An 11,826-nucleotide genomic window follows, 5' to 3' on the forward strand; every position below is an offset into this window, starting at 1 on the left:
GAATTTTTGCAGTGTGACTTGTGTCAAAAACATTGCATTTACGGCAAGATCATCAAATACGTCACTATATATTAAAATTAATTAGCATAATACTGGATCATATAACTTAAGTGCAATAATATTTTCAGACAATAATAAGTGCAACAATTCTAAATGTATTAGGCAGAAGAAACGCTAGCATCATATGTTCACTAGAAAAAACGATTGATTAGATACTCTAAAAGTCTTACCAAACCTAAATATATAGCTGAGATATTTCGGGTTGGTGTAAACTTCGATTATTATTTTCAAACACTAATTTATTAGAATGTATTTTACAATTGTGATAGATGTACACTAAAATTAATTATTTGTATAAAATATATATTAAAAATAAATTAATCAATATATATAGTTATATATAAATATATAATAATTAATTTTAGTGTATAAATAATATTTTTTATTTTTCTTTTGGCAGGGGTTGATTCCCCATCTTTTTCACCAAGCGTCTGGTTTATAACTATCGCTTATTCTTCATTTACATTAAATGTGTTTGGAATGGAAAATAGTCAAAACACCTACCAACTCATTGACCAGAAAAAGTAAATTATATAAAAAAAATCTTTTATATTTAAAGCTCCATGCATAGAATTTTAGCGGATAATAAACCTTTTCAAGTTTGAACCGGAGTTAAAAAAAAAAAAGTTAAAAATATTATGATCACTTCAACGCACCATGTTCAAACTTTTCCCTCTTTCAGACGACCTGCTTTTGACATAACCTAAGTCGTAGACCCAAAAAAAAATAAAATAAAATAAAGCAAAACAACTAAGTCAAGGAATTTAATGTTCTTTCATTCTAAACAAATATTTTTATGTATTATTAATTTAAATTAAATTGTATGAATAAAATTTAGATATAGTTTACACAAATAAAGTTAAATATAGTTTACCGAATTATTTTGTTTCATTTCTGTCTTTTAAAAAAATGAAAAGTAAAATAAAATTAGTGGCCGTTTCATTTCAAAATTCAAGAATTAGTTTTTTGTTGGCGAAAAAATTTGCATATGATGCAAAGAAATACAATTTTATGTTTAAAGTAAACAAAGCCTGGTTGGTGAAGGCTTATTTTTTGTTCTCCGTTTTTGACAGATTTACTAAATCCCATTGAAAATTTAGTTTTGATTTCTCCATCTAATGAGCCAACCCCACGTCAGTTAATGTCTAATGAGTCCGTAATCCATATAGTTTTTGGGCACCATAATAGAAAAATAATGTTGAGGCCCAAAATAACATTATTTTTAGTTAATACAAAAAAACCGTTATTTCTAGTTAAATATATTTTATTTTTATTTTTCACAATATCTCCCAACTCGATAGGTTAATGTCTAATCCGCCTTAGATTTAAGCTCCAGTTAAGAATTTGCCACTAACCAATAAAATGTTGTATGTATAAAGTGAAATTTGAAACCCCCCAAAATACAAAATTAATTAATAACAATTATAATTTTATGCTTGTACGTATCAAGAGTGTTTAGTGTAGAAAGAAGATTGTAATGCTTTATTGCGGTGTTGGTGGAACATTTGGGCGAGTCCAATGTTTCCCGGTTCAAACAAACAGGCTGCAAAAGAGTGGCTTTGGCAAGAAATTAGGGGAAGCTAATAGTTTTCTTTTGGCGCTATTTATTTCATCGTCCACCACATTGTTGAAAAGCTTCAACTTCTTAAATGCTGCTTTTGATTTTAATACTGATAAACAATATAAATACACTCCAGAAAATAGCATGTAAACTTTATTCCAGATTGCTACAACTTCGCATAAAATGACTTGCTAGCTAGTAGTGCAAGTATTTAGAAAATTGTTTTAAGGCTAAAATTGCTAGTTATTCACTAAGCTTTATATGGACCCCAATTGTCCACTCATCAAATTCAATGGAATTAACTAAATAAGCCTTAGAGAAAGAGGACAAAAATGATTATTAACTCTATCCTTGCATTGAAATTGGCTTAAAAAACTAATGATTGCCAAAAAGAAAAAGGAAAAGAAAGAAAATATTAGTACATTACCTATAATTCTGCCATTTTGAGATGTCTCCTCTCATACAAACCAATGATTTGATCGGCCACTGTCCACATAATGGCCTGGCCAGGCGGGATCCTCATGAGCCGAGGCAGCAGACCTTTCCATAAGGCGCGAAGTCCTTCCTCCGAATATATTGTTCTGATGGCATGAATCATACCCTTGTACTTCAGTTCGCCCCCCTCTCGGCTCTGAGCCATCAACCTTGTTTTCACCACATCAAAGGGACCAGTACAAATAGGGCCTGCGGTGCCAGCAAGGAACCCTGAAATCATAGACTGCCATGGTAGGAGTACTTTTCCATCTCCTTCATGTTTGCTCCATAAAAGTATATCAAAAGCATTTTTGGCAGTAAACATGGCAGCTTGATTTGTCCCATTACGCATTACAGTAGGAGCAGCCCCTGCCCAAAGCCCAAGAATGCCTTCCTCCTTCACAATCATTCGAGCACAATGCACGGGACCTTTGTATTTTAAAAGCTCGGGGCTTAGTCCCCTCTGCTGCTGCAACCTAATCTTCACAACCTACAAAGACACGAACACATATTATGAACATGAGCAACCACATGCCAAACATGTTAGTGATGCCTTATGCTGAATAGCAACACCAATGTTAACTCTCTCTTTTCTTCTTGAAAAAAAAAAGTGCCTTATTACAATTACTTTAGGATAAAAAATTCAAAAAAAAAAGTATCATTTAGTCATGCACTCATCATTGCAACACACAAAACTATGTTAGGAAGAATTAAAAGGAGGATGTGCAGGTTAGCAATTAGGCCTCGAATGAATAGTGCATTTATATCATTGGGCAAATGCACAGACAATATCTGCTGGTAGTTCACGCGAAAGCATGAGAAAGAGCTAGAGACAACAAGAAGTTAGCGAAAAACAAAAATGAGAAAGGAAAAGAGGGAAGGGTTCTCCGTGTTAGTAACATTTGAATACTTTGATCTCTCTAATCAAGATACATACACACCCATCTCTATACATATCTGCAGCTTATTTTTTTAGTACTAGTCCTATCATTGGTCTCAAAGGTTTGTAATCTTAAAAGCTCTTAACAGTCATTATGAGATACCATGATCAGAGAACCAACGACATTTAAGTAGTATGGGCCGGTTTGTAAGTGTATTGTGGATGCATTTTCAATTGATTGAGTTGAGTATGTAATAGGTAGCATTGTGGGAATGCATAGTAACATGCTACACCCAAGTAAATCAATGACATGATTTATTAGTTTGTACTATACACAAAATATATAAACTATTAAGGGTCAAGGCACAAACCTTCTTCCTAGCACTTACCACAATTAATGGTCATTAGATTTTACAAATCTTAGCCACTAGTCAAGTTGACTTGGCATTTTAAAAAGAAATCTTTAAGAATTTCCATGCATCATGTATGATCTGACAGACCATGTGCAGCTTAAATAAAATATGACCATTGACATTGTAAGAATTTATTCATTAAAATTCCAAGAACAACCAGTACAACTGACATTAAAGGAATGTTATCCAACCATCCAATAGAATTTAGATACGAACTTGAAAATGTTTTTAACCAACAAAGGCTACTGTGTAAAACTATGAATTCCAAGACATAAAATCCTATGTGTTCAACCAGGACCTTGCACCAAACAGTTTATCAACATGTCATTTGTAAACAAGTAAACTTTAGTCTATCACAAGGCACAGGCAGATAATATGGGCATGAATATCTGATGAAATATAATTTGTAAATTGTAGTTCAGTGTAAAAGGAATCCTCGGATAATCGAAATGACATTGATCAACTAATTCAACATAAAATTTAAGATTTCATGTTCAATCTGATTATAAATATAATTAAGCATAGTTATAGTACTAGGAACAATGGAATATAGAGTTAATGTTTTAAAAGGCACAACGGGGACTCATATAATTAGGTATTTAGAGTACCGATAAGTCAAGATAACAAACACAAACAGGAACAATATAAGAAAGGATCAGGTTATAATTTTGAACCATCAAGATCTAATTATTTAATAGCAAAGTATGCAAAGGAAAATATCTAGACAAAGTAATATATGCCTATAAAGAGCCCTATGATAAAAGCTAAATAAATTGTCTCCTCAAATTCTTAACATCTACAAAAAACCTAAGCACTAAATGCTGTTGATCCAAACCACAAGTACTTAAACAAATATCAAAAAGTGAAAATGCAGAGACTAGTACTGGTTGCTAGCAAGAAAGTCTTAGAAGTTGTTTATATGATTTTCCCTTCATGAAGTCATACTTATTAACTTTGGTTCATATGCTACTTAATCATAGTCCAATATGCATAAACCAGCATAATTACTTAATGACATTGACAATTACACATCAAAGAACATAAAATTCCCAAACCTCAAAAGGCGTGACAATAGCAAGAGCCTCAAGCACCCCAGCACCAAAGCCAGAAAGCAGCCTACCCTGGTTGCTGATCTTCCCGCTCTTGGGGTCCTTAAACACGGACTGAAACATCGCGTTGGATCCCATCCGTAATGCATACTTCAAGGTCAAGTGAGTGGCAAAAGGCGTCAAGCCCTTCCACAGGGCACGCACGCCTTCAGTCCGGGCAATGGTGGTGCCGCAATGTGCTATCCCCTTGTAGTTCCCTGATCTATCAAGCTGCAACCGGGTCTTGATCACATCAATTGGCTGCAAGCAAGAAGCCTCCACAATCCCTCCAAGGGAGCCAGAGATTGCTTTCATGTAAGGTGGAATTGCTGCCTTTGGAGCTGAATTTAGGTTACCCTGTGCTTGTGCTTTTGCACCACCATCCTCTTGCTTCATCACTAATCAAACTTTGCTCTGCAAATTTGGATTAACCTTGTTTTGTATTCAAACCAACTAACAAAAATTGCTACCAACAATGAAAGGTATACATTGATGACTTAATCTTTTGATTCTTTTCTTTTTCTTTTTCCTTTCTTTTTCATTTTTCAATTAAAAATTTCTACTTTGATTTATTTCATCATGCCAATGTCGGTGAACAAGTAAAGATAATCAAAATGATTATATAAGCTAGTAACATTAACATGCGAAAAAAGAATGCACAAATTAAATACTAGGAAAACTGAAAATTAAAATAAAGAAGAAAAAAGAAGCAGTGGGGGAGCTTTGAGTACCTTCAAGTGCAGCCGATTAGACCGACGAGGCTGCAAAGAAGGTTGCGACCGAGGAGTGGCGGCGGAGGCGGAGGAAGCTTCGCACGCGGTGGGTGCGTCTTCTACGCTTCTCTCTCTGTCTTTTTTGAGAATCCCTCCTTCCTTTGGTGTTTATAAATTTTAGAATTAGAATAAAATTAATCAATTTTTGTGTTTCTTTCTTTTTGTTTTTCGTCAGAGGAATTGATGTTGAAGGGAGCGAGGCGCAGGGTGGTGGACTCAGATACAGAATCTTGTCTCTTTTGTTTATTTTGTTATTTGAGAAAGAAAATAAAAAATTGGGGATTTTGTCACGCACATGCAGAATCAGAATTTTTTATTGGTTTAATTATTTTGGTTTTACCAAATTTTTTATTAAATTTTTATATATTTTTTAATTAAATTTTATAAAGCACCTGTTCACGGATTTTGATTCTGATTTATTTATTATTGTAATAAAATAAGTGACTTATTATGTAAAAATCTCTTTATTTAAAAATAGTAATTAAAAAATATTAGACTGTTGCTGTATTGGTACTCTTTCAATTATAATAACTGACTTTATTTTTAATATTATTTAACATAATATGCATTTATATCGTAATTATTATCTTTTATAAAATTATTTTCATGATGTGAGTAGATGAAAAAAAAGTAATAATGATTGAAAGCCAGGAGGGTCTTTGATTGAGTTTACTTTGAGAAATTCTTATTTACCTTATATAATAAATTTAAGGATTCTCTTAGAAGACAATGAATTATTTGTACAATGTGTATAATAGGTTATTGAGTTACAAAATGAATATTTTCTATACTATTTAGAATAATCATTCGAATACTAGGGATAATAAACATCTTTCCAAAAGTTTACATTGATTTTGGAATTCACCAATGATCGAATTTTTAACCTTTCAGATTTAGAACTCTAAGCTGATGTGAAAAGATAACACTAATAGTTATATCTCTAATACTTCCTAAATTTTCATTGTATATATTGTACAAATATTTCATTGGCTCTTCGTACTTTTCTTAAATTTAATTGTTTTAATATTACTTTTTATATATTATATTTATTTTTCTTAAAATTTTTCATTTTTTATTTTAACAAAATTATTTTATGGGGTAAAAACTACTCCATGAAATATATACAAATGTCTCTTCATAAGAACTAAATAGATGAGCTTCAACTAATTTGAGTCTTATATTAGAGTTATTTTAGTAAAACATCTATAAATATTTAAAAAATAAAAATTAATATATATTCTAATTTTAATAGAATCATCGGTCTTTAAAGTGAAAAAACATCAAAAATTTATAGAATGAATTAGAAAATCATTTGGATTAATACATTTATTTATAAAAGTGACCTATGTAACAAATAAAGTCAGCAGTGGGACATAACACAAGTTAGGCATGTGACTTATGACTTATGAGTTATGAGGGACAGACAAATGTAATTTGAAAAAAAAAAAAAGGGACAACTGTTACTTAATTATAATTAGAGAATGGAGCATCTTTGGAAGAGTAAGAATTGAGCAAACAAGTATTATAAATTTCACGTCTCTTAGAAAAAATTTCTCTAAAATTATAAATCTAAATAGTTTATAACATTATATGTACGGTTATAAAATGTTTTTCAAATTGAATTAAACACATTAAATATTAATTTTAATATAATATTAAAATTTATTTGATTAATATTATTAAGTCACTAACTTATAAATATTTATGTATTATTTTAATATTTTGTTTATTTAATGTAGTCGAATTAATTTATATATTTAATGTTTAGAATTGTCATGTTGAAAATTCAAAGAGTCATAAATTTATTCTTTTTTCTTTTTTGAGAAAAAAAATTTTAAACAATTCCTAATAATTACCTCAAAACAAGTCTTAAGATGTTAATTTATCTATCAAAAATTAATTAAAATTCATATTTTTTTTCTGTTAGAAACTTTATTATCTTTTAATAATAATTGTCAAAATTATTTAGTTTTTTTATTATTTTTCTTAAATATATTAACTAAAAAATATTAATAATTTTTTAATTATTTTTATTTATAAAAATTAAATAAAAGATATATTTACAATTGACGTATCACATAAATATGTTCTAAAGAGATATCATTAATAGAAAAACTAACCAATCTCAAAGTTAAATATCAAAAACTGAAAAGGATGAATTTTTTTATCGAAATTTCGTAATCTTTCGAAAAAATGATCAGAGAATAGAATGAATATTCACTCGTCGTTTTTTTGTCTTCAATCTTCAGTGTATGAATAGAAAAAAAAAGAGTAAAATTTTAAAAATCAAACCAGTTATGGTCTAATTATTGATTTATCGCTTTACTAATTCGACAAATTTAACTATAGTTCAATCGAAATAACTGTTTTAGAATAAAATAATAAATAAATATAAATAAAAATACTAAAATATAATTACAATTATAATCTAATAGGAGGATTAGAAATATCATTGAAACGGAAAGAATTAGAAGCCAAATTATTTTATACAGATATATTATTATAAAAAAATAATAATAATCAGATAAAAATTAAAAAAATTATAAAAATAATAATCAGACAAAAAGCCATTATTTATTAACAACAAAAATTAGTTAACAATTTAACAAAAACACAACCACTCAATAATCAAAAGGCCAAGAATAAGAAAAAGAATTGTACCACACTTTTTTTTCCCAAAGATAATAGGTTATATTTCATTAATTATTAAAAAAATGAAATACAAAGATGTCCAAAAGCAGGATAGCATAATAAAAGGTGGGGATTTCCCAAAAACACTACACTGAAGGTATTCATCCAACGGTGTGTGGTCGAAAAACGAAGAAAAATCTTAAAGAAGAAATAATGATAAATCAAATTGAATGCACCTAAGAGCTTGTCTCATGGAGATGACGACCTAAACTGGGAGTTCTTTGGATTTCACGAAGCAACTTGACAGAGCTTGCTAGAATGGCAGACGGCATAGAAGTAGAACCTTCAAAAATCAACTGGTTGCGAGCTTTCCAGCAGTTCCAGCAAATGATGGCAAGCAATTGAGGATTACGGTCAGCATTCTTCAACGAGTTAAGTATCTCTGTTGATGCAGTCCACCATGTCCAAAAGTCGTTAGAACTCTGAGGGGGAAGACAGTCACGAAGATAACTCTGAGACCATACATCTTTAATTCTAGAGCAATCGATCAAACAATGAGTGACTGTTTCCGTTGCTTCATGACAGCAAGGGCATATTGGTGATATAGATGGAATGCGGTGATGAATCTGAGCAAGCACCGGAAGTCGGCCATGGAGAGCTTTCCAAATAAATAGCTTAATTTTGTGAGACAAGTTCAACTTCCATAGATCAATCCACGGCTTTTTCTGTTGCATATAATTAGGGCAAAGCTCCAGAGGCGGATGGTAAAATAAATAGCCAATTCTGTAACCTGAAGCTGTATCATATTACTTGGATTTGTTCAAATTCTATTGCAATTTGTCCCTACTCTGTTGAATTTTAACTGGCAAAATCATATTTGCAACGTCTTGGGAAAATAATTCTTGAATAAGATTCTGATTCCAATTCCTATCTTCAGTAATTAGATCTTTAACTCTTGGAAACAACTCAGAAATAGCCTGTCTATTTGGCATGTCAGAAATCATTAAAGGATACGGAGGAGGCAGCCAAGAATCCTCAAAGGTTCGGATATCCTCACTAGTACCCACAGCCCAATTAAGACCTTTTTGAACAATCTTTCGGCCTTCCAGTATGCTCCTCCATCCCCAAGAAGGTAAGACTCCAATTTCTGCCGTTATAGCATTACCATTGCTAAAGTATTTACCTCTTAAGATTTTGGATAATAAGGAAGTAGGCTGTGTTACAAGTCGCCAAAACTATTTGCCTAAAAGCGCAAGATTTTGGATTCTGAGATCTTTAAATCCAAGGCCTCCTTCTTTTCGTGGGCGAGTCATAGTGTCCCAGCTAATCCAAGCCATCCTCCTTTCAGAACCTTTTTGTCCCCACCAGAACTGAGAAAGTAGAGAGTGAATTTCCGAAATTAAACCATCAGGCAACTTGAAGCAAGACAATGTATAAATAGGAATAGCTTCTCCCACTGCCTTAAGCAATATGTGTCTACCACCTGACGAAAGAAGATTGCGCTTCAACCCTTGGATTCTTTTCCGAACCTTTTCTTTGATCATACTAAAAGAAGCCTTTTTCGATTTAGAGACTGTAGAAGGCAAACCAAGGTATTTATCCTGAGCGATTAATATTCATAGAGTTAGCCAGTAGTGTACGAGTAGTGGATGGAGTGTTGTGGCTAAAGAATATAGCAGATTTATTAAGATTTACCCTCTGGCCACTGATGCTTTCATAAGAATTCAATAAATGCAGGATATTTGAACATGCTTCAGGACTAGCCTTACAGAATAAAATGGAATCATCAGCAAACAGGAGGTGGTTGACCTTGGGACATCGCCTATGTATCTGAAGACCCTGAATTAGTCTATTTTGTTCTGCCTTGTGTAGCAAGAAGGAGAGACCTTCTGCACAAAAAAGAAAAAGATAGGGGGATAGAGGATCTCCTTGTCGAATACCTCTATTTGGTTTGAAGAAACCATAAGGTTGTCCTTCCACAATAACAGAATAAGAAACAGTTGTCACTAATTCTCGAATCCACATGATCCATCGAGAGTCAAAACCAAACTTCTCCAGTATAAACCAAAGAAAGTGCCATTCCACCCTATCATATGCCTTACTCATATCTAATTTTAGCGCCATTTCATTTTTGAGACCCCTTTTTTTGTTCTTCAAGTAATGCATACACTCGTGAGCAATTAGGATATTATCAAAGATTAATCTGCCCTTAATAAAAGTACTCTACGTAGGGCTAATTAGTCTATTTATCATACCCTGAAGTCTATGTACAAATACTTTAGAGATAATATTGTAAAAGACTGAAGATAGGCTTATTGGTCTTACCTAAGTCATATCTTTAGCATCAGAAATCTTGGGAATAAGACAGATCTGAGTGTGGTTAAAACCCTTCAAGATTCTGCCCCCAGAAAAGAAGCTCTTAACTGCTCGAAACACATCACCACTAAGTATGTTTCAGAAGCTTTGAAAAAATTTTGCTGTCATACCATCATCTCCTGGAGCACTTTGAGGATGAATGCTAAATGTTGCGCGTTTCACTTTCTCCATAGTCACTGGTCTTTGAAGCCTACGTTTCATTTGAGCTGTAACCTTAGGTTCAAAATCAGTAAACAGAGGTTCAGGGTTCTCATGACAAGTGGAGGAAAAGATGTCCTTGAAATAAGATTCAGCCACAGAAGCAATACCAGCATTTGAAGTAGCCACTTCACCATCATTGCCAGTTAGTTGCCAAATTCTATTCCTTCGGGTTCAATTTCTAAATTTCTAATGGAAGAAAGCTGTATTCTGATCACCAGATTTGAGCCATTTGACTCTAAACTTATCTTTCCAATAAGATTCCTCATTTTGCAATGCTTTTTCAAGTTTGTCCTCTATTTCTGAAATGATGTCGCCTCCATGAATTCCTGCTAAACGAAGTTCCTCTAATTTCGACTGTAGTAAATCAATCTCCACCTTCGAATTAGATCTGTGTTCTTGCTGCCATTTGACAATCTTATGCCGACAACGCTTTATTTTTTTAGCTAGGATATACATGGCTGAACCATCAACCTGTTCATGCCAAACCTCTCTAATAATCTGGCGTATTTCATCATTGGAATACCATCTTTCTTGGAATTTGAATCGGTGTTTAGATCTCTCAGTTCTCGGATTAGAGTCTAGGAGAAGAGGGGCATGATCCGAGCCTGATTCTAACAGTCTAAGAACCGTTGCATTGGGATAGAGTTGCTGCCAATCAACTCCTACCAGGAATCGGTCCAGTCTTTCCTGTATCAACTCATCACCCCTCCGTCTATTTGACCAAGTGAATGGTCTTCCGACCATACCAATATCAATCAGGAAATTATCATCAATAAAACTATTAAAGGTTTCAATAGAAGAAGGAGATTTAGCACCCCCACCTTCTTTCTCCAATTGATTAGAAATGGCATTAAAATCCCCCATTAACACAACCTTACCATCGAACTGTTGGGTGACTGAAGTTAATTCAGTAAATTGAGCCATTCTATGTTGATCATTTGAACTGAGATAAACACCTAAAACACCATAGGGATCATTAGAACCAGCTGTCAGAACTGATGCCGCAATGAAAAATCTACCATGCTGTAAAATCTGAACAGTGCAACCATCCCTCCATGCCATTGCCAAACCCCCTGATAATCCATCCGGATCTACAATAAACCATTCCTTAAAACACAAGATCTTAGTTTTCCTTCAACTTGTCGAGATTGATTTTCTGTTTCACAGATAAAACCAACCTCGGGGGAGTAGGATTTGCAAATCCCTTCAAGATTGTGGATTGTCAGGGGTCTTCCCAAACCCCGACAATTCTACGAGAGCAGTTTCATATTTCTTTGGGTGCCACTTGAAGGTTGGCACCCTCCACCGTCATAGCAATTATATGAGGGTTCTGAGTCTCTGATTTGTTGCTCATGGTGTAGAGAAAATC

The 11,826-nt window shown here is 32.9% G+C and overlaps 2 protein-coding genes across 2 annotated transcripts; both read right to left on the reverse strand.

Moving 5' to 3' along the window:
* Nucleotides 1-1,747: 1,747 nt before the first annotated feature.
* Nucleotides 1,748-5,463, reverse strand: LOC107457947 (mitochondrial succinate-fumarate transporter 1). The gene is made up of 3 exons (XM_016076147.3): nucleotides 5,208-5,463; nucleotides 4,444-4,890; nucleotides 1,748-2,585 (listed from the first exon to the last, which is right to left on the reverse strand). Exons 2-3 carry the CDS (start codon nucleotides 4,870-4,872, stop codon nucleotides 2,049-2,051), a joined length of 966 nt encoding a protein of 321 aa, XP_015931633.1. The 5' UTR covers nucleotides 4,873-4,890; nucleotides 5,208-5,463; the 3' UTR covers nucleotides 1,748-2,048.
* A 3,244-nt stretch (nucleotides 5,464-8,707) lies between these two features.
* LOC127740503 (uncharacterized) lies at nucleotides 8,708-11,519 on the reverse strand. The gene is made up of 5 exons (XM_052251502.1): nucleotides 10,673-11,519; nucleotides 10,367-10,582; nucleotides 9,576-9,769; nucleotides 9,124-9,481; nucleotides 8,708-9,027 (listed from the first exon to the last, which is right to left on the reverse strand). The coding sequence occupies exons 1-5, from the start codon at nucleotides 11,517-11,519 to the stop codon at nucleotides 8,708-8,710; spliced, it is 1,935 nt and encodes a 644-aa protein (XP_052107462.1).
* Nucleotides 11,520-11,826: the final 307 nt, after the last annotated feature.

The sequence above is a fragment of the Arachis duranensis genome, chromosome 7 (assembly GCF_000817695.3).
Source record: "Arachis duranensis cultivar V14167 chromosome 7, aradu.V14167.gnm2.J7QH, whole genome shotgun sequence".
Classification (NCBI taxonomy): Eukaryota; Viridiplantae; Streptophyta; class Magnoliopsida; order Fabales; family Fabaceae; genus Arachis; species Arachis duranensis.